Source organism: Cygnus atratus, chromosome 8 (genome assembly GCF_013377495.2).
Source record: "Cygnus atratus isolate AKBS03 ecotype Queensland, Australia chromosome 8, CAtr_DNAZoo_HiC_assembly, whole genome shotgun sequence".
Taxonomy (NCBI): Eukaryota; Metazoa; Chordata; class Aves; order Anseriformes; family Anatidae; genus Cygnus; species Cygnus atratus.
In genome coordinates, this window is record NC_066369.1 from 22,038,123 (window position 1) to 22,060,071 (window position 21,949).

A 21,949-nucleotide genomic window follows, 5' to 3' on the forward strand; every position below is an offset into this window, starting at 1 on the left:
AGCACAAGCCCTGGCACAATATTGCCCTGGGCACACAGCAGTGCTCCCTGCCCTGGTGCTGAAGCCAGTGGGTGTCCCGGGCACCCCCAGCCTTACCTTGCAGGTCCCCCCTGTGCCCGAGAAGCCGCTTGGTGGCTGCAGGGGGGCTCCACATGCTGTCCCTGCTGCCCCTCGGTGCGATGGAGCCCTGTGGAGGGTGCAGGTCCTCATGCAAAGGGATTGACCAGGCAGCCATGCTGCCTCCCACGACAAGGCCACCGTGTCCCCCCCTGCCTGCACTCCCCACCCTGGGAGCTGCCCCCTCCTCAGCCAGCCCTGGGCCAGCGCAGGCAGATCCTGCCCTACAAAGGGCCCAGCCCCAGCCAGGGCCAGGTACCTTCTCTGCTCAGGGATAGCGCCCCCCAAGGACAAAAGTCCCCATCCTCCATTTTCGGGCATAGCTCCAGCTGGGTTTTATAGGTGTGAACAGCACAAGGGTGAGGAGCATCCCCAGGGCCCACCCTGGCTGCTCAGAGCCAGTGCTGGGCATCCATGGGGGAAATGATTCACCCCGGGGGAAATTATCCCTTGCTGTCCCCCTCCCCGGGTCCCCAAAAAAGGGCACAGCAGAACACGGACTCAGGAATATAAATCTCATTAAAATCTAGGATACTTTAGAAGTCTACACCGGGAGAGACACTGGCACAGGCAGCGCTACCCAGGGACGCGCGCGTTATTGCTAACAATTAGAGGTGAACAGTAGCGTCGTGACACATGGGGCAGGGCACGGGCACCATGCGGGAAACTGCGCCTCTCCGCCGCGTCGCACGGGGGGCTTGGGATGGGGCCACGGGGGCTCGAACGTCCTTGCCAGGGCTCAGCACCCTGCTGCCCCTCAGCATGTCCCCGCCGCGCCGCCCCACGTCCCTGCGTGAGCCTCGGGGCTCTGGCACAGGGAGCGCGGTGCTGGCTGGCAGGGGAGCCTCGGGGTGGGAAGGGTCCCGTCTTCCCCACCCCAAAACCGAGAGCTACGGCCCCTCGGCTGTAGCTGGAAGACAGATTGAAAACCACCCGGCCTTGCCAGTGCATCCTGCTCCACTAATACTGCTTGGGGACAAAACGTACCCAGATGGCTCGGAGCGAGCGGGCTGCCTCAGCCCTCCCATCTCCTCTGGTACCTCTTGCTAGCAGCAGCTGGGGGCCAGTCCTTCCTGCTCCCCCTTAGCACCATGGAAGGTTTCCCCCCGGCCCGTGCCAGGCCGTTGGGGACGCCAGGCGCCTGTGCCACCACCCAGGTGGGCACCCGCAGCCCCCAGCACGGGGGGCATGGGGACGCTGCACGTACCGGGGGTGTGCGGGCTGTGGGTGCGAGCACACGCACGGCGCGCCCGTGGTTACCGAGTGTGCGTGCCCGCGTGCATGGGGGTGCGTGCGCCCACATGCACGCGTGCCTAAGTGCTTGTGCTTGTGCCTTGTGCTGGCGCGGGCAGTGCCCTCGCCCCGTTGCCCACCCCGTGCCCCGGGTGCTGTCCCTGCACGTGGCCACCCAGCTGAGGCTGGGGGTTCCCTGCAGCGTCACCCCTTGCCACCATGGTCCCGTGGGACCGAGCCCGGGAGGTCTGTGCCCTGTCCCGGGGCGGGCGGCACCCCAGTAAGTGCCCCGGTGCCCTCTCCATCCGCGCGGCCCGAGGGTGCCAGTCCCCACGGGGCAGGTCCCCTGCAAAGTGCCTCTGGCTCCTGGCCCTCCCGGGGCTGTGCCCCCCCCCTCTCGTGTCCCAGCGTCGCGCACGAAGGTTACCGTAAACTTGAGGGTTAACAAACGCCACGGGGGGGGACGGGGTTAACCGGAGAGGAGGTCGGGGGTCTCGGGGACGGGCGCTGAGAGCCCCCCCGCCGTCTGGTGCGGCCCGGAGCCAGGCTCCGCCAGCGGAAGGTGCGAAAGTGTCACCGCGCGGGAGGGGTTAGAGGGGGTGCGGGGACGGCGGGGGGGTCACAGTCTGGAGTCCTGGCTGTGGGCCAAGCCGTTGCTGCCCTGCAGGGGGGATGCGGCGGCGGCCTCGCTCTGCGCCTTCTCCGGGTGCAGGGGCTGCACCTCCAGGTTGGACTCGGTGGAGGGGCTGAACGCCGGGGCGTAGCGCCCGCTGCGGTGCTCTGGCAGCGCCGGGCCCCAGTCCTTGCTCGCCTTGGTAGCGTTTTTCAAGCGCTAGAGAGAGGGAGATGGTGGGGGACACGGTCAGCTCCCGCCGTCACACCCTGCCCCGGCCACCCCACCACGCGGCTCCCAGGGGATGGGATGTCCCGTGGATGCCGTCTGCAGGTGTCTCTGACAGCCCCAGGGTAGGGGACAGCCTTGTGGAACCCCCGGCTGGGACGTGGGGGCTGGCCCCGATCACCCACCTCCAGCAGCGTGTCCCCCTCGGAGCGGCACACTTTGTAGATGGCGTAGATGGGGATGCAGATGACGGAGGAGAGCGCCATGAGGAAACCGATGCTGATGGCCCAGGTGGGGTAGACGTAGTCGTTGTAGGAGATGGGCCGGTACTGGATCACTGTGAAGACCAGGATGAACTGGGGAGGGACAGGCAGGATCAGCCGGTGGGGAGCAGCCAGCCTGCTCTGTCCCCTGCCCGCAACTGCCCGCCCCGTGCCCCCACCTCCCACAGCCCCGTGCCCCCTGCTCGTGATGCTCACAAAGATGATGGCGGGCGAGATGAAGCGCCAGCAGATCTGGAAGAAGAACGGGGGTGGGAAGCCCAGCATCATCTCAATGTCCTTGAAGTAGTTGCGGTGCCCTGTTGGGGACAGGTGGCCGTCAGCCCCGGCAGGAAAACAAGTCCCCCGCCACCCACCATGGTGGGACCCACATGCCCCTTGGTTGTTGGCCAACAGCCTTGCCTGCCTCCAGCAGCCAGCCACCAACTGGCCACAAGTCCCCATGCACCCGCCCCACCGCAGGGGCACCTACCGTAGATGTACATGATGGCGACGCACATGATGCAGGAGATGATGACCAGGGAGAAGCTGGCGGCGTAGTTGTCCATCAGCAGGAGCCAGTAGATGCCCGCCTGCGAGACGGACCCTGTTGACATGGCAGCCCTGGCCCGTGCACCGGGGCCACCGCGGCAGCACCCAGCCCGGATGCCACCATAGTTGGCACGGCAGTGATGGATCAATGACAGTGGCAATGACAGTGGTTGCCATTACAATGGTACAGGTCCCCCCATCCCCATCAGCACCCCGAGGTGCCCTACCTGGGTGGTGAGCGGGATGCCCAGCAGGAAGCCCGCCACAGCCACCCCCAGCGTCACAAAGGTCTTCCTGCGGATGATCCACTCGTTGCCCACCTCGTCCACGATGGCCGTCACCAGCGTCTCCAGCAGGCAGAACTGCACTCGGGGCGGAGGGGACAGCACGTCAGCCTCAGCCCCATCGTGTCACCTCCCTGTCCCCACCCCACCGTGCCCTACCTGCGTGCCCAGTCCCAGGAGGATGAGCATGAAGAAGAAGAGGATGGACCAGAGGGGGGAGATGGGCAGCAGGGTGAGGGCCTCTGGGTAGGCGACGAAGGCCAGGCCAGGGCCGTGGTCGGCCACCTTGGAGATATCCACGCCCAGGTGGTTGGCCATGAAGCCCAGGATGGAGAAGATGACGAAGCCGGCGTAGACGCTGGTGGCGCAGTTGGTGATGCTGATGATGATGCTGTCCCTGCGGGGAGAGACTGGTCAGGGCTGGCGGTGGGGCCGGGGAGCGGCGTGGGGGGCACGGCTGGGCACTCACCGATAGCAGTTGTTGTGGAACTTGTTGTAGGAGGCCATGGTGATGAGGCCACCCCAGGCGCAACCCAGCGAGTAGAAGATCTGCGAGGCCGCATCACCCCATACCTGTGCCAAGGACGGGGTCACCGCCGTGCGCCACGTCCCCCCTGGTCCCCTCTGGTCCCCTCGTCCCCGCTCACCTTGGCGTCGAGGATCTTGTCCCACTGGGGCGTCAGGTAGTACATGATGCCGGTGAGGGCCCCCTCCAGCGTGATGCCGCGCACGAAGAGGATGGTGAGCACCACGTAGGGGAAGGTGGCCGTGAAATACACCACCTGCGGGGACGGGGCTCAGTGGGCGGGGCCACGAGGAAAGGGGGCGGGGCTATTGGGGCGGGGGGCGGGGCTATAACCAGGGGAAGGCGTGGCCATGGCCATAGTGGGAGCGGCATTACCAGTAGGGGAGGAGCTATGTCTACAGGGGGCATGGTTATACGCAGAAGGGGCGTGGCTATATACAGAAGCGGCACGGCAGATATACAATGGGCGTGGTCACCCAGAAGGGGGCGTGGCCTGGAGCCAGGGCACGCGGGTACCTTCCCCGAGGACTTGACGCCCTTGATGAGGCAGAGGAAGACGACGACCCAGGAGACGCCGAGGCAGCCCAGGAGCGGCAGGCGCACCTCGCCCAGGTTCCCGATGTCATCCGACAGGTTGAGCACGTACCTCCTGCGCCGGGGGGATGGCAAGCATCAGCAGGAACCCGCCACCGCCACCCCCCCATACGTCCCAGTCCCCCCCCCCCCCAGTACCTCCAGTACTCCTTGCTGGGGCTGGTGCGCTTCTGGGTGGCGTTGAGGAGGTGGGTGAGGTTGACGGCAGCGTGGCTGGAGAGGTTCCCGTCCAGCACCCCCACGCAGTCGGGCGTGTTCCAGGCGTTGCTGCAGTACGTCCAGGGCAGCACGCGCGTCATGGACACAAAGAAGTAGTAGAAGGCAATACAGATCACCACGTTGTAGTAGATCCCGATGTACGTGGACACCACCATCATCCCGTAGCCCACGCCTGGGAACAGCACCGGGGAGGGGTGAGCGGCGCGGCGCGGGCAGTGCGGGTCTCACGCCTCGGGGTCGGGCGGCACCGGGGCGAGGAGCATGCAGGGCTCAGCCCCCTGCTGTGCACGGGTGTCCTCCTTAGGGCGTACGGGGTGCGTGGCTTGCAGGACTGCGGGTGAGCCTTTGGGGTCCGCAGGCCTGGAGAACCACGGGGCTGGGGGCTCTCCTTGTATGGCCATGGTGACTTTGGGGTTGCAAGGACTTGGTGACAGAGGACAGGGAAATACACCCAAGTTGAGCACACCACAGTGGCCTGAATGACCTCTGCGGGGGACACATGTGGCATGCGCAGGGATGCGTGTGTAATGCAAGCACTGGATGCCAGGGCAGGGGTGTACATCGTGCTGCAGGAGGGGAGCGTGCAGGGCACGCGTGGGGTGTGCAGGGATGCGTGCGATGTGTGCTGGGGGTGCAGCACGTCCTGGCGGGGGGTGCACACAGGGGACCTGTGCAATGTGAGCAGTGTGCGCGCGCACAGGCAGTGCGTGTGCAAGGCATGCAGGGCTGTGCAAGCAGCACATGCCTGTGCAGGGCTGCACAACATGCCGGAGGCATGCGCAGGGGACACATCAGGGGCGTGGGTGTGCGCCCCGTGCCGGTGTGGGGACAGGCAGCCCCTTACCTTTGAACATGGGGCTGACCCTCCAGACGCCAAGGCAGCCCTGGCTGGCGAACTGCCCGAAGGAGAGCTCCATGAAGAAGAGGGGGATGCCGCAGAACACCAGCATGATGAAGTAGGGGAACATGAAGGCACCTGGCGGGCAGGAACCACAAGGTGTGAGCGGGCAGCAGCCCCACACACGGCCGTGCCCACGGCACAGCTCAGGAGCAGGGCGCACACACCCATCCCCACCCCGGGCCCCCCTCACCCCCATCCCCCCGACACCCACCTCCCCCATTGCGGTAGCAAAGGTACGGGAAGCGCCAGACGTTGCCCAGCCCCACGGCGTAGCCCACGCTGGTCAGCACGAACTCGATCTGGTTGCCCCAGTTGCCGCGCCTGACGCTCTTGTCCTGCTTGCCCCGCTCCCCGGGCACGGCGCCGTTCTGCGGAGAGATGCGGCGGGGTGCCTCAGCCGGGGGGGACACCCCCGCCGGGCCCATCGGAGGGGTGACAGCCACCAAGCGGGGCCGGGCGGTCCCCTGCATCTTGCCCCATCCCTCCCCAGGCTGGGCTGCCCTGCGCCAGCACCCCCCACCGTGCACGCGCAGTGCCAAGGAGAGGGGAGGCAGTGCTGGCGGCCCCCCCGCCCCACGCCGGCCCCGATGAATAGCTCTCCCCGGAGCCCGGCTGCAGAGAAGGAAGAGCCTGCAAGTCATACAAAGCAGGCTCGGGCGCCCGAGCACAAAGGGGCCTCTGTTCCCGTTCCCCCACCCCTTGCGCCCAGCAAAAGGGGCCCCGCTGGGTGGCCACTGCCCGCAGCTGGGGGGGAACCACCGGACCCCCCGGCCCCCCAGGCTGTGCCCTGGGGTGGGTGCCCCGGAATGGGGAGTGGGGTGCAGTGATGGGATCAAGAAGGGGTCCCCCTGCCCCAGGAAAGGTGTCCTGCGGTGGCAGGGGTCCTGACCCTTCCTGTGCAGGTGGGACCCCCCCCCCGGCGGACAGCCCCTGTGCCCATCATCCCTTAACACAGGGAGGGAGGGCTGGGGGGCAAGAATGGGCGCTTTGTGCAGGCCGCGGCACAATGCGCGCTCACACCGGGGACGACAACAAAGGGGACGGGTGCCTGTCCCCCCCGGCGGAGATGGCACCCGCCACCCCGTGGCCCTGTCCCAGGGTGGCCCCGGGCTCACGCTGAGCTCACCGAGACGCTGCCCAGCTCCGGGCCAGGGGCAAGTGATATTTTGGGGAGCTGCTGGCATTGCCCGTGCCCCCCGCGACGGCCGAGCGAGCGGGGCCGCCGTCGGGAGCCGTCGCTCCGGATCTGCTGACGCCGGCGGGGCGCGGGCAGCAGGCGCGGTGCACCAAACCGTGTCATTCGATTAGGGCCGGCGCAGCCGGGACGTGATGCCCGGCGACTCTGGCACCGCGCTGCCAAACAAAGCCATCTGCTGCGAAGCGGGGCCTGCACGCGCCGGGGGCGGCGGTGGGGGGCGGGGGGGGCGGCGGGGGCAGCGGGACGCACAGCGGGGGTCTGGGGGGGATTTGGGTTGGGATATAGGGGCTGTAGGGGCAATACGTGGCAATACACTGGCCATGCCCAGCCGGGGTACTGGGGTGTCTCTGCCAGACCCCACAGGAAAAGGGTGCGTGGAAAATGAGCCCGCAGCATCCTGACCCTCCCAGCACCCATGGGTGCCCCTGCCCAGCCCCCAGGACCACCCCTCGTCCCCCTCGCGTGTCCCCGCATCCCCCGCTGGCACTAGGTGGGGGATCCTAGTCTGCCCCGGGGCACAGCCTCTTCTTGTGGGGTGGAGGGGTCCCCAGGGTGTGGGGGTGATGCTGGCGATGTCCCCACGTTGGGGTGCGCTCCTGCAGGCTGATCCCATCGGGAAGCCCCTGATAAAGCTGCCAAGATGCTTGCACTAATGAGGCTCCCGCTCAGCCTAATAAGCAGCACGGCTGGCGGGTGGGGGGACAGCACTCCAGCCTCCCTGAGAAGGTTTTTATTGGGGGGCACCGCATGACCCCAACACAGCCTGGAGCCCCAAGAGCCCAGAGGGGACCCCAACCCTGTCCCGAAGCTGGGGGCCACCCCTCTCCCTCTGCTCGGGTGACCCCAGAGGCATCACGGCCTCACTTGCTGCCTCCATGGGGCACCCCAATTTTGAGGCACCTGGCAGCAGAGCACTGAGAGCGCCGGTCCTCTGGCATCCCACACTGCAGCACAGGGCTTAGGCACGCGTGTCCCCAATAAGGGGACAGCCACATGTGTGCCCAAGCACGCACACGTGTGCACACGCTTGCATGCTCACCCATCAGCCCTCTACAATCCCCCGCCCCAATCTGGGAAGGTCGCCCCGTCCTTTACACTCATTAACCACCCAGCTGCATGGCAAAAAAGGGGGGGGGGAACCCAAGCGCCTGGGAGACGAGCCCCCCACCCTGCTTCGTGTTTTGGGGCCGGGACCCAACACAGGGCAGAGCTGGGCTGCAAGGATGCAGCACCCTGCTCCAATTCCCCCAAACTTTCCACGCACGTGCAGCCCCAGGTGCACGCGTAACGGGGAGGAAGGGTGCCCTGTGCACCCCAAACGTCCCCCCAAAGGGGACGTTTGGGGTGCACAGGGCACCCTTCCTCCCCAGGACCCTACCACACAGCCAAAGCATCCCCGGGTCCCGCAGCGCAGGCACCATCCATCACGGGCGCCTGGCACCGGAGCCTTTCTCATGCTAAGCAGCGCTGCCTCGCACAATGGCAGCTTGGCCAGGGTGCCCGGATGCCCCCCACTTCCCCAAGGGACCGTCCCCTCCCCCTGATTTATGCCTGGGAAGCTGATGGCTGGGGGGGGGGGGGGGGGGGGGCCACGTCCCTGTGGGGTGAGTGGAGGGAGAGCACCTGGGGAACCCCAGTGTGTCTCCAGCATGGACCCGCCCCCCCCTTCTTAAATTGCCCCCCCCGGGGGTATTCCAGTCCAGCAGAAGCACCCTATGGGACATCAGCCTTATCCATTTCGTGTGGGGACCCCATTCTTGTTTACCCCCCCCAAAAAAAGATGCCACGGCAGGGTGACAGTCACCCCTGATGTCATCAGCCTGACATCACATCGCTGCTCCTCGCCGTGGCGATGTGGGGCTGGGCAAGGCGGAGGCCTCCAGTAGGTATAAACAGATGCTAATTATTTGTTTCCCAAATAAATCCTTTCCCAGGGCTTCCCCCAGGACGAGCCCCCAGGGATGGGATGACTTGGAGAGGGGTCCCCAGGGACAGGGACGGGGTCATGGGGAGGGGGGTGTCTGCCGCTCTTCCAGCTGGCCGAGGCTCCTGGGTGCCGTGGGAAGAGGGGAAGAAGGGGGATGTGAGCTGCAGCACTGAGCACCGCACACCCCTCTGGCCATCAGTAGGTCTCAGAGTGAACAGCACCAAAACACAACCCCCAGGCTCGAGCAAACCCTTCCTGCTCCCAACGCAGCTGAGGCCACAGGGGGGCTGGAGGCAGAGGTGGCGGGGGTGGGGGCTGGATGGGGGCTGTGCCCCACAGGAGGGTCCATGGGGCAGCGCTGCGAGCTCCAGCCCGGGCAGGGGGGTCCACACTTGGGTACCTCCAGAGACGCCCTCCTCCCCTGCAGCACCCCACGTCCCTGCTGGGTAGGGAGCCTCAGGGGTCCTACAGAGCCGTGGCCGTGCTTCAGCCCCGCAGAGCCTCACCCCGGAGCTGGGTAGCACAAAGCACCTCGGAGAGCCCCAGCAGCAGGGGACAGCGCTGGCACAGCCACCGCCAGCCCGGCCCCGTGCCGCAGCCCCCCGGACCCCGCTCTCGCCACCCCACTGACCTGCTGGCGGGGCCGGGGGGGGCCCGGCTGCCCACGGCTGTGCCCCGGGGGGCCAGGCTGGCCGGCTCCGTGCGTCCCCGGCTTCATTGGCACCGCTGGGTCCCGCGCGGCGGCAGCTGCCCGCCCGCTGCCTCCGGGGCTTGGCATCGCGCCCCTCCCCGGCCCGGCCCCTTCGCTCCACAAGCCGTGCCCCCGCCAGCAAGGTGTGTGTGTGTCCCCCTCCCAGCAGGGACAGGCGGGGGGGCCCGCATTGCGCTGAGCCCTGGCACAGCTCACATCCCGCTTAATGAGGCCTCATTAGCGGGGTCCAGCTGTTTGCAGCCCCGCACGCTCCGGTGGGCAGCGCTGCCCTCCCTGCGGGACTCATCCTGCCCCCGCAGCCCCTGGCTCCTTCCCACACCGGAGCCTGGCAGAGGGCAGCGTCCCCTTGTTGTCCCCCACGTGCTGCCCCGCTCCCATGCCCCCAGCCCCACCAATGTCTTCCTGCCCCATTCCCATCGCCCATGACGCTGCCCAGCCTCGCACATCCGACTCCAACCCCGGTGTTTGAGCACCGCTGGGACCTCGCACGGCCCGATATGGGGACGGGGGTGCTGGGACGAGCCTGCCCAGTGGCACATCCCCAGCCTGGTCCCATGCCACCTCGCCCTGACGTCAGCCAAGCCACTGGGCATCACAGGGATCCACGGCAGTCATCGCAAGGTCACAGCCCCGCGGGGGGACCATCTGCCTGGCAGGAGGGCTGCGCTGCCAGCCCCGCTCTGCCCGGACACCCCCAGCCTCGCCGCTCTTACCCTTATCCCCCTGCCCAACGTGGGCTGGGACCCCCGGTACGGCACCGTGTCCCATGGGAGGGCAGAGGCAGGGAGCCCCCCAGCAAGGCTCGGGGTGCCCCAGCTGCTCCCAGCCCCACACCCCGGCTGGGGAGCGCGGCCAAAGCGCCAGCGAGGCGTGATGGAGCACCGAGGGCGGGGGGACGGGCCGGCGCTTTCGGGAGACCATCTGGGGTCCGGGCAGCGGCGCTGTGGGCGCACACGTGTGCCGTTCACGTGTGCGGGGCGGGCGCTCGGCTTCCCACACCGGCACCCAGCGCTCGTCCCCATCCCTGTCCCCTCCTGCACCGGCCGCCCGGGATGCTCCCAGGGCACGGGGCAGCAGCACCAAGCTGTGCCCCCTCGTGCCAGCCCCAGTGGCAGGGACAGGGTGACGGCGCCAAGCCCTCCAGCCCTGCTCCACGTGCAGCCCTGTGCCCCGACACCCTACAAGGTGCCCATTTGCATCCCTCCACTGCCTGGCCCACTGCACCGCCTTGCTTGGGCCACCAACACGCCACCACCAGATGTCCTTCCCCGGGCACAGCGTCCTGCAGCAGGACCCTGAGCTCTCCCAGCTCCCCAGTCCCTGCGCGCTCTGGCTCTGGGAGCATCATTCCCGACCCTACAGCCCCCAACACCCCGTCCCCAAGCGGGGCTGCAGGGCACCCACGGCAGGGACGCCGCCTGGGGACCTACCAGGTGCCACCATCCCCTAGCCGGGCGCTTCCCGCCGGGGCTGCCTCTCTCCGGCCCCATTCTCACGGCGCGGACACGATTCTCCCGGAGCGCTCAGGCAGAAAAATCCCCCGCCGGCCCCCCCATCGCTGCCCCTTGTTATTCCGGGAAGGGCTCCCGCAGCCAAGAGCCGCTTCCGCAGCTCCTGCTCGCGCTGCTGGCCCCCCTGCCCGGGGCCGGCGGCACCGCGCTGCTGGGGGTGTCTGGGACAAGGCAGGGCTGCCCCCCAGCTTTGTAATCCCTGCGAGCACGGTGCCAGCGGTGCCTGCCCGGGCTGGGACAGGCGATGGCAGGAGCCCACCTGAGCCCGGCGCCCCCCCGGCCGAACGCTGCCCGGCCGTGCCAGCAAAGCAAGGCTGGGAGTCAGGAGCCGCTGGCACGGCTGGAGCCCAAACAAAGCACGCCGCTGGGGACAAAACAAAATGTCCTTAAAGGACAGGGAGGGAGAGGCTGTCGGATCCCCCCCGCTCGGCCACACAGGGACTGAACCAGCCCCTGGAGCTCCCCTGCATCCCAGCCTGCATCCTGGGCACCCGCCGCCATGGTCTCTGCTGGGTTTGGGAGGGGAAGGGGCGCTGTGCCCCCCCCTCCTGCCTGCGGTTTGGAGTCAGCAGGCACAGAATTACACGGGCATCCACACGCATGGCATTCCCGTCACTACGGGCGGGCGCAGACCCCGGCCCACAGGTGGGGAAATCGAGGCACAGCCGCACACCACACAGCCAGGGGATGGAGAGCCTCAACCGTCCCCCCTGTCCTCCCCAAAACGGGCACCCCGAGCCCCGCCATGAACCCCCCCGGCCACGACGGCGGGCGCAGGGACTGTGCCGTGGGACCTCGGTCGGGCTTGGGAACTGCACCTGCTGGCAGGGATTAGAGGGCAGGGCAGGGGCCACGCTTTGCCAGGCTGTTTGCGCGCCACTGGAGGCAGGCCAAGGAGATTAGCTGCCTTCCCCAATGACCCAGAAAGCTCAGCAGCCAAGGCCCTGTCCCGCGACACCTCGTCCCAGGGCTCTTGCAGCTGGCCCGGCGCAGGGATGCTCCCGGAGCAGGGATGCTCCCATGAAGGATGCTGCCGCGCTCCCTGCCAGCACCGCTGTGCCCTGCGCCCATCCTGCTCGGGGTGCCCCTCGCCCTGCAAACGGGGGAGCAGAGGGCTGCGGGACGGGGTTACCGGCACATCGGGTGCCAGACCCCCGTGGTTTCCCTTCCTCCCCAGCTCCCCGCGCGCCCTGGCCCCGAGGTGGGCTGGGCAGGGCCTTCCGAGAAGCGAGTTAAAGATTGACCGGGAGCAGGTGGGCGCTGGGCGCCTGGCTCCCCGCAGTCGGTGCTGCGGCCACGGCAAGGACACGGCAGCAGCGTGGACGCGCGGGGCTTGTGGCAAACACGACGCACACGCAGGGGCACCGGCACGGCATGCACGGGGATGGCAGAGCTCCAGCCGAACCTGGCAACGTCCCCAGCACCTCACCGATCCCAACCGCGGGGAAATTTGTTTTCCCACCCCTGCCACGGGCAGGAGGGGAGCCCAGTGCCGCCGCGGGCACGGCCAGCAGGGCCACGCTGGGACAGGCAGCAAGGGAGCCGTGCGCACACGTGCTGGAAGCGCCCGCTGGAGCGCACCGCTCCCCTGGCTCCCAGCTTCCCAGGGAAGTGCTGGCTCCAGGCCCTCTGGCTGGAGCGTGCAGCTATTTCGGGAAGCCCCCCGGGAAGGGGAGGGGGGCAAGCACGTCAGCCCCGGAGCTCAGTTCCCACCTATAGGGGAAAGGCAGCAGCCCAGCCCAGCCCGCGCTCACCTGCAGGACAGAGGCAGCTGCCTGGGGCAGTGGGGCTCCGGGCTCCCAAGTCCCTCATCTGCGAGGGTACAGCAGTGACCAGCCGCCGCAGCCCCCCCAGGAGGACACCGCACCTGCCTGCCTGTTCCAGGGCACTGAAGCCATCCGCAGCACAGGGCGAGGGCAGCACACCCCACAACGCAGCGCTGGTGAGGATATGGGGTCGGTGCCTGCCTCTGCCCCCATCCCATTGCTCCGGCTGCCAGGGAGAGCCAGCAGGGGTGGATGCAGAGGGTGACAGCCCCATCCCCTGCCTCTGCAGGAGCTCGTACCCGGCACACAGAGGTGCCCATGCCCCAGCAAAGGTGGAGGAGCTGCGCGGCTTTCCCGCCTTCGCCTGGAGAGCTGGGGCGGGCGATAAAGCAGGCAGCGTGCCTGAGCAGGGCGATAGCATCTGCAGGCGGTGAGACACCACACCCGGAGCCTCGCGGGCAGCGGGCTGGGAGCGAGCGACCGCTGGCGGCTCCATCAAGGGGCACCCCGGGCACCGCGCTGGGGGGCACAACCCCTGCAGGGCATCCCGGTGGCCACAGAGCCCCTTAGGAGCCCCGGCATCCCGCTCCCTCGCCCTGCATCGGGTGCTCTGGGTCCACCACAGGGGCTCCCCCAGGTCAGCCCGGTCCCTGTGCCCCGGCACTCACCAGCAGCCCCTCGCTGCACTTATCGGCCATCCCTGGAGGCTGGAGCGCGTTCCCGGCTGCCCGCCGCGGGGTCCCCGGCTCTCCGTCGCGCTGGCTGCGGCACCGGCACCCACACGCTTCAATCCAGGGGCAGAGTGAGCTGGGCAGAGAAACCAAGAGGGACGTGACTGGTGGGGTGGGCACATCCCCGCCCCGGGCCTCCCCCTCCATCCGGGCAGCAGGGGGACGTGCCAGGCGGGCGGCTGCCCCGTACCTGGCCGCAGGACAAGGGGGAGCAGCCTGGGGTCCCACTGAGGGTCTCCTCCTCGCTCCCACCCCCTCCAGCATCTCCAAACTCCCCGGCACGGCCGCGATCGGTGGCTCCCAGGTGTTTCCCAAGAAGCAGTTAAAGATTTACCCGCTGTGGACAGGCGACCTTGCGGGCAGCTGGCTCCCAGCCGCCCGGCGGGTGGGCGTCGGGGGCCACGGGAGCGTCGGGGGGGCCTCGTGTGTCCCCCAGCGAGAGCTGGAGCCCAAGTGGCCGCAGCGGGCGGCAGCGCCGGGACTGGGCGCAGAGCGAGGCCAGCTCAGGGCTCAGCTGCCGCGGAGGACACAGATGGGAAACGATTGCCTTCTGCCCCGGTGCATCGCGTGCACGTGCGGCGCAGGGGGGCCGAGCCAGCGGGCTCTGCCGCGGCCAGGTGCTGCTGCATCAGGCACGGGAGGGGGATGCGACCCCCCCCGACCATTGCTCCTGTCCCAGCCTGGGGCTGCTGGGGCCAGGGGGGCGCCTGGGCTTGACCTTCCTCCCTCCCGGGAGGGAGAGGGGCTCTTGCAAAACAGCGGGTCGCGTGTCCGTGCAAGCACCGGTGTTTGCAGATCCCACACCAGCGCTCGGTGCCCTTGCTGGCCAGGAAAGGACCCCTGCCCCCAGCCAAGGGTCCCCGATGGAGGCCCAGGGCCTCCATGGGTCTGAGGCCCAGGGCTGCCGTGGGTGTGGAGCAATCAGCAGAGGGGCACGAGGCCCCGCACGCATCGGGAGGGAGCGTGGGTGGTGGAGATAAAGGGCAGGAGGCCGGGGGACGCGGGGCAAGCCCCCAGCCCCGGCTGCAGCCCCTCGGCACAGGCAGGCTGCTGCCCGCAGATACCGCGTCCCACTGCCAAGCCCCTCCCTGGGAGCGGCTGCATTTCCAGGGGGGGGGGGGCGAGGTGTCGTCACTGCACGGGGAGGACAACAAGCCCTGCTCCTTGTGTGGCACGGGAACCTGTCAGAGGGGGCAGGCGTGGGGCCAGCGGCCAGACCTCCTCCCCGCCACACACCTATTGCCAACAAGCCGAAAGCTGCCCTCCCCGTGGCCCTGAATTTGGCCTGGGAACTCGTCACCTGCCCGTCCCGGGAGGGGAAAGCGCCCACGGGAGGGCCTGCCGCTCCCCCAGGGGTCTGCCAGGCACCGGTAAGGCCGCACGTGTGCACGGCAGCTGCTGGCTGCGGCTCCCTGCCTGGCACAAAGGCGAGCACCCAGCCAGGCAGGGGCCCAGGAAGGATGCAGGGCTCCAGGGATGCTGCAGCATCCCCTGAGGCAGCCGGGCACAGGCGCTATGGGATGCCCCTCCTGGCGTCACGGCATGCCGTGACCGCTCGGAGCACCTCGTCCCTGACAGGTGACGGGTGGCACCGCCGCCGTGCCACACCTCGGCACGGCACGGCACGGCACGGCAGCGCCCGGGAGGAGGAGGCAGCGGGTGCTCTCCCGCAGGATGTGGCACCGGGGGTGCCCGGCACAGCCGATGCCACCTGCGGAGCCATTTCCTCCGCCAGCATCCCCGCGGGCACACCGGGGGGGGGGGGGGGGCGCAGGGAGCCAAGCCCAGCTTCGCCCCCTCCATCCCCGCGATGCGCCCGGTGCCGCACGGCGGCGGCGGCGGCGGGGGGGGCCCGGGTTACATCAGCCGCCACGTGGTGGCTGCTCCGCCGCCCCGCCCCGGCACATGCCCGTGGAAAATTACCGCCGGCCCCCCCTCCACAGCACCGGGCCGGGCCTCCCCGGGCCCCGCCGCCCCCGGCCCCACCGCCGGGCACGGCACCGGGCGGCCCCGCTCGGCCCCCGCGCCCGGAGCGCAACAGATGCGGGAGCGCCGCGCATCCCCCCCGCCGCCGCCGCCGCCCCGGTGTCCCCTCCCCGGTGTCCCCTTCCCGGTGCCCCCCTCCCCGGTGCCGGGCCGGGCAGCCGGTGGAGGTGCTCGCCCTTACCGTGCCCATGCCGCCGCCCCCCGGCCCCTCCCGCAGCTCCGAGCGGGTCCCCGGTGGCGCCGCTCCCCCCGGGCCGCCGCCGGTACCGGTGAGCGCCGGGCCCGGTGCCGTGCCGCCGCCGCCGGTGCTGGCGAGTTAATGAAAGTTTGGAGGTCGGTGGGGGCTGGCACCGCCTCTCGCCCCCGCCGCCGCGCTCCGCCTCCCGCGCCGCCGAGCTCCCCAGCGCCCCGCTCCGGTACCGGCACCACCGGGGGCACCGGAGTACCCGCGGCACCCGCGTCCCCGAAGCCCACGCAGCGGGAGGGCACGCCGGGCACGCGTGGGAGCGTGCACACGCGTGCACACGCATGTACACGCATCCACATGCAGCCCACACGCGTCCACACGCATCCACACGTATGCACATGCAGCCCACACACATCCACACACATCCACACACCCCCACATGCATGCACACACACCCACACACATGCATATTCGTGCACACACATCCACACACATGCACACATACCCACACACATGCACACCCACCCACATGCATGCACACACATGCACACCCACTCACATGCATGCACATGCACACACACACATGCACACCCACCCACATGCATGCACACACACCCACACACATGCACACCCACCCACATGCATGCACATGCATGCACACACATGCACACACACCCACATGCATGCACATGCATGCACACACACCCACACACATGCACACCCACCCACATGCATGCACACGCAGCCCGTGGGCTCGTGGGCACCCACGCCCCGTGCAGGCTCACACAAGCCCTGGGCACGCGTGGACACGTGGGGGCTGTGCGGTCACAGCCAGCCTAACGCAGGGCACACACACGGATTTGCACACGCATAGGGAACGCCACACACAGCGTGCACATACACAGCTCATGTGCCGCCAGGGCACAGCACCACGAGGGGATGGCCGCAGGACCTGGCCAGGATGTGTGCAATGAGTGTGACCGCGGTACAGGCGTGTGTGTGTGTGCACATGCGTGTGGCTGCTGCACGTGTGTCCATGCACATGTGTGCTGCAGCAAGTGATTGTGTATGCACACGTGTGTGCATGTCTGCACATGTCTACTTGCACATGTGTGTGCGCCCGTGTGCACATGTCAGCACGCATGTCCGTACCCACAGCCACGCGTGTGCTCCCACACACGTATGCAAACCTCCGAGCCCGTACGTATGAGCACGCATGTATGGGCACGCGTGCGCAGAGGCACGTGAGCGCACACCCATGCCCACAGACAAACCTCTGCCCGTGGGTCCTGCGCCCGTGTGCGTGTGCGCACATGCGTGAGCAGCCAGCGCTCGCCCCCGCAGCCCCGCCAGATGTTTCCAGTAAGGCATGACGGCTGCGCCTGGGGCCGCCCCTCGCCTGGCCCCTTGCCGAGGCCTCCCCTTCCCTCCTCTCCCCGCCGGGCTCCCTGCGTGCCGGGACGGGTGCCTGCACCCCCAGCACCCTGCCCTGCTGCCTGCGTCAGGCCCATTTCGCCGGGGCCCAAGGCAACCACAGGGAGCGTGCTTCCCCCTTCACCCCAAAACCGTCTCCCCGAGCACACCGACAGCACAGCCGTCCCCACCACCCCGTGTCCCTGTCCCCACCCCACTGGGGTGCTCCCTTCTGCCCCCACAGCCCTGCACCCCCCCGTGCTGCCCCTCCCCACGCCCCAGACATGTTGGGGAGCATCCTGTACCGGGCTCTGAGCCGACCCGCGCTGTCCCCACGGGTCACATCCTGCTGAAGGAAATCCTCTGCATGGGGTGGCGGCGGCGGGGAGCAGCGATGGGGTGGCAGTCTCGGGGTGCCTGGTGGCTACCTCGGGCCCGTGCTGGGCTACAAGGATGGGGAGACGGTGGCAGCACGCTCACTTCGTCACTGCTTTTGTTTTGCAAGTGCAGCAGAGGCAGAGCCATGACACCCCTAGCAGGAAGGGGAAGGTGGCAGCAAAACCCGCGGGTGCTCAGGTCCTCCCACACTCTTGCGGTGCCTGCTCATGTTTACTCTGCTCCAGAGCACGGGGTGCCCGCTAGCACCCTCGCTCCCGGCCCCGCAGGGCTCCATGCCCCGCCCTGCAGCCCAAATCCAGCATCCCACATCTGGCATCCCGCACCCCAAACGCAGCATCGCGGCCCCAGCGTCCCGCATGGAGCCAGGCTGCAGCCCGCGCCCCTGCCCCAGGGTCTGGCACTGGGAGAGGAGCTGCCTGCCGTGGAGCTGCAGACCTGCCGCAGGGGTGGATTCCCAGGGATGAAGCTCATGCTTTCAAACCCCAGCGCGGCTTTGTGCAGGCAGGGCTGGCTCCAGAGCTCCCGCACCCAGCTTCTGAATCCTTGCGCAGACCAAATGCAAGGATGGGGTTTGGGGCACGCCAGGCGGGATGGGCTGTGCAAGCCCCATGGGGATCGGAGGTCTCTGTGCTTCAACCCGCAGGGCTCCTTGGGGTCTTGCTCCCTTTCTGAGCACCTCCTCTGTGCTCTCTCTGACATCTTGACTTCAACAAAGACAACGAGGGGCCCTGCAGCCCTCGGCCAGGGGCAGTCCCTGCTGTATGAGGCTGTGGTGCCAGAGGGACGTGGGACGGGTGCGAGCACCAGGCTGTTCCCGCGCCCCCTTCACCCATCTCTCTGCACCTGGAAGGAATCACCCCCCCATGCTTCCCTCCCTTGGGGCACCCAGCTCTCTCCCACCTTGCCATCCATCCTCAGGGCTGGCTGGCATCACAGCCTCCCCAAAGTCCCCGCGGGGTGGTGAGGGTGACACCGCAACCCCCCCTCCCTGGTGCCATTCAGATCTTTGGGGCTGGCGGTGACCCACCGTGGGCAGGCCGTGGGATCCCTGCAGGAGGCTCCTGTCCTGTCCTGTCCTGTCCTGTCCTGTCCTCCCCTCCCCTCTCCTCTCCTCTCCTCTCCTTTCTTCTCCTCTCCTCGCCCATCTCCATGGGTGCTGTTTCCTGGGAAACTGCGGGCAAACGCGGGCAGGGAGCCAGAGGGGTGAAGGGTGGGGAAGAAATGCCAGCTCCCAGCACCTGAGGCAGGGATGGGATGGCCCAAACGGCAACGAGTGCTGGAGGTTTCCACAGGGCCGTGGCAATCCCCCAGTGCTCGAAGCTGGGGACCAGCGGGGACCGGGGGACCACACGCTCTCGTCCCGGTCCCCCAGCTCCCTGCTGGATCCAGGAGGGGGATTGGGCTGGCAGGGGATGTGTTATCAGGAAGGACCCTGCCAGAGGGGCAGGGGAAGCTCCAGGGAAGACCCCTCCACCTCGTGCCTTGCCCTTTCTGCTGGCTCATCTTTTGTTTTTTCTCCCTTGCGCTCTCCCCGTCCTGCCCAGCACGTGGGGGAGAGGAACTGGCCCATGACGGCACGTCATCTGCCCCACGGCTCCGGCGATGGTATCAGAGCTGATGGAAAGCACCCAAAATTGTTCCTGATCTGCCAACAGCTTGAGGCCACCTGGTGGGAACGCTCACGGCGAGGACCTGGCGCGTTGGCAGCGCCGTGGGGACAGTGCCACCCTCCTGCCCCGGCGCTCCCTCACACCCGGCCCCGTGTCCCCGCTGTGCCGAGAGCTGCCCCGCGCCCAGCCCCAGGCTCAGCTCCCCCGGCCCTTCCTCTGCCCTGCCCCAGGCTTTGCCAGCAACTCACCCCCTCGGGCTGCAGGATTCGGCCAAGTCCCGCGGTCTGGACAAGCGCCAGGGCAGGCGAGTGCTGCCGGGGCTGGGAGGAGCGCAGCGGGCACCGCCGCTCCCGGCTGCGGGGAGCCGACGCCGGCTGCGTCGCCAGCGGTTCAGCCACAGCTCGCGGGGACTTTCCACTCGGCTACCTGCTGCTGACCTGGAAAAATACCCTTGGCGGAGCGTCCAGCCCGGCCCCACAGGCAGGGAGATGGGTGGCAAAATCCCCGCAGCATCCTTGGGCTGGTGGCTGCGAGGGAAGGCGCCGTCCCCCCCGTGCTGCCCCACGCTGCCCTCCCCGCCGGCCGCCTTGGCAGCACGCAGCACCCGGCTTGTGTTTCACACCGCGGACACGTGCACCCAGCGGGGACAGCCCCGGGCACACACAAGGGCTGCCTTGCTGGGAGCTAATGCTTTGGCTTCAGGTCCCGAGGCTGTTGTTCCTCCTTGTGCTCTGGTCGCAGCCGGCTGGGAGGAACAGAGCCGCTTGGATGGGCTGAGCATTGCCACATCAGCTCTGCCTTCCCCCGGGGATGTTTGCTGGGTGCAGGGCGCAGCAGGGTGCTGGGGACCCCATGGGAAGGGTGCACTTCCCGTAACGCTACCCAGGGCAGCGCTCAGGTCCCTGCTGCAGCTCAGGCTCTGTGCTGCAGTGAGCACGACAGCTGGGGCGCCTGGGGCTGCCCAAAATAGCTGTCCCTGCTCCCCCCTCCGCCTGGCCGCAGACAGCTCTCCCATGACAGCCTCCTGCGACCTGGAGCAGCTGGAGGCAGCTGCCACCCCGCTGCAGCACTCAGCCCACCGCCCATGGGCTGCTGGCTGGCTATGGGGCACCCCAGGCCGGGATGAGCACCACCCCCAGGACCGTGTCCACCTGTGTCTCCCAGATGGGGAGAGCTGCCCCTGTCCCCGTCCTCACCATGCCACCAGCCAGCAGCATGCAGGGACCAGGCTCACACCCCTCTGCCACCTCCCCTTGTCCAGCCTGGCAAAGGGGGCAGTTTTCCCGGGGGTCTGTGCCCCTTTCACACGAGGGGCAGAGGGGGAAGCATCCCTTGGGTGCATGGGGGTAAGGAGCACGAGCAGTGGATTCGCCAGCCTGGCAGAGCTGCAGATGCAGGTCCCTGGGGACGGTCCCCAGCCCCGTCTCCTCTGCACCTCGAGGCAGCGAGGAGGAACGCGGCGCTGCCCGCCCTGCTGGCCCCGCGTGCTCCATCCTGCGTGACACAGGGCTTTCGGTTCCCCATGGGGCACGCGCACGGAGCAAAGAGCCACACAGCCCCTCCGCCACACCACGCCTCTGACCCCTGCTGAAATTCCCTGCAGGGAATTTGGCCGAGCTTGCCCTGGGCTGGAGCGTGGCACCGAGCAGTGACGGCAGCCCCTGGTGGCTCTGACAGCCCCACTCCAGCAAGGGTGCTGGCGTGGTCCTGGCCAGGACACCCTCCTGTGCTGTGGAGCTAGAGACCTGCGCACCAGTTGGCCCCGTGCAAGCTCAGCCCTGTGCTGTGGTTCTCCCTTGGCTGTGGGACAAGCCCTGGTGTCTGCGGGGAGCTCCCGCTTGGTGCCTGCCATGTACGGATCTGTGCCTCTGTCCGAAAGCAGCTCTCACGTCAGCCTCCTTTCCCTTTGGCAGTAGAAATAATGAACTGGCTTTTATTTATATATTTATCTATTTTTCTTCTAAGAAAATGTCGTAACCGATCAAATGACCAAGATGGGGTAAACCCTTCCCACCGCCAGGCTTTGCACGATGTGCTGAGGTCTGCCCAGTGCCGTGCACCTTGGGCTTCCCAGCACCTGGGGGGGCACACAGTGGGGCCAGGGGAGCAGGGGCAGGAGGATGCTCGGCTGGGTGCCCTGCTGTCCCCAGGGTGCCGGGAGGCTGCGAAGGAGCCGGGCTCCCTCTGCGGACAGTTACTGCTCACTGCACCCTCCGGCAGAGCTGCTGGGGGGGGCGGGGGGGGGCGGGCGATGCTGCCTGGCTCCTGCAGCACCCACCAACCCCGTGGGGACAGCACGGCCTGGGTCCCCTGCGCCCTCACTGCGTCCCTGGGGGTTTGGCACAGCGGTGTGCAGGGTTTTGTCCCCGGATCCCGGCCACCAGCTGTGCTGCCAGGGCTTTTTTTGGGGGGCGATCCGGCTCTTGCTGCTGCTGCTGCTGGGGCCAAGGTTGTCTCCTCCTGGGGTGCCCCATGAGGCAGCATGGGTGCTGGGGTGCTGTGCGTGGCTCAGCTGGGTGCTGTTGGTGTCCCCCCAGAGGCTGGGCACTGCTCATCCCAGCGTGACCCATGTCCCTGGGGAGAGCTGGCTTTTCTTCTCCCTCCAGCGCCAGTCACAGCAGATAAAATCCAAATATCCCTGCCTGCATGCAAATGAGCTCTGGGGCACCTCTGCATCGTGCCCGGGGACAGGAATCCTCTGGGACACGGCCAGGCTGTGCTGCACAGAGCTCCCTGTCCCCAGGACACGCACCCCGTCCTGACCTGCTGATCGGCCTCATGGCTCCTAATGTGACTTGGCAGCAGTGAGGGAAGCAGGGGACAGAGGGGACAGCTGGGCTGGAAGGGGTGGCCCAGGCCATGGGAGCACCCAGGTGCATGGGGTCGGGTCCCAGAGTGACGGGCACGCAGCCTGCCTTCGGGCTGGCCAGCACCAGTTAGGAGGTTTTGGGTTGAGGAGGCAGGGATTTTAGGGCAAGCAGG

The 21,949-nt window shown here is 68.1% G+C and overlaps 1 protein-coding gene across 4 annotated transcripts; it reads right to left on the reverse strand.

Annotated features, from left to right (window-relative positions):
• Positions 1-618: 618 nt before the first annotated feature.
• Positions 619-19,576, reverse strand: SLC6A9 (solute carrier family 6 member 9). 4 transcript variants are annotated; one of them, XM_050712184.1, is made up of 14 exons: positions 19,216-19,576; positions 13,310-13,448; positions 5,739-5,895; positions 5,471-5,602; positions 4,546-4,798; positions 4,330-4,462; positions 3,935-4,069; positions 3,757-3,860; positions 3,447-3,684; positions 3,231-3,365; positions 2,945-3,044; positions 2,671-2,771; positions 2,377-2,547; positions 619-2,182 (listed from the first exon to the last, which is right to left on the reverse strand). In XM_050712184.1, exons 2-14 carry the CDS (start codon positions 13,337-13,339, stop codon positions 1,970-1,972), a joined length of 1,902 nt encoding a protein of 633 aa, XP_050568141.1. In that variant the 5' UTR covers positions 13,340-13,448; positions 19,216-19,576; the 3' UTR covers positions 619-1,969. The 4 variants fall into 4 exon arrangements, with proteins under 4 accessions (XP_050568141.1, XP_050568140.1, XP_035393919.1 ...); XM_050712183.1 differs by lacking the exon at positions 19,216-19,576 and adding an exon at positions 17,264-17,497; XM_035538026.2 differs by lacking the exon at positions 19,216-19,576 and adding an exon at positions 15,540-15,700.
• Positions 19,577-21,949: the final 2,373 nt, after the last annotated feature.

Bases quoted from the DNA above. Each gene is read 5' to 3' on its own strand.
- SLC6A9 (XM_050712184.1), bottom strand. From the start codon at position 13,339: ATGGCCGATAAGTGCAGCGAGGGGCTGCTG. The intron at 3,861-3,934 runs GTGAGCGGGGAC...TCCTTGGCACAG, and splicing joins ACAAGATCCTCGACGCCAAG to GTATGGGGTGATGCGGCCTC. The intron at 3,685-3,756 runs GTGAGTGCCCAG...CTCTCCCCGCAG, and splicing joins TTCCACAACAACTGCTATCG to GGACAGCATCATCATCAGCA.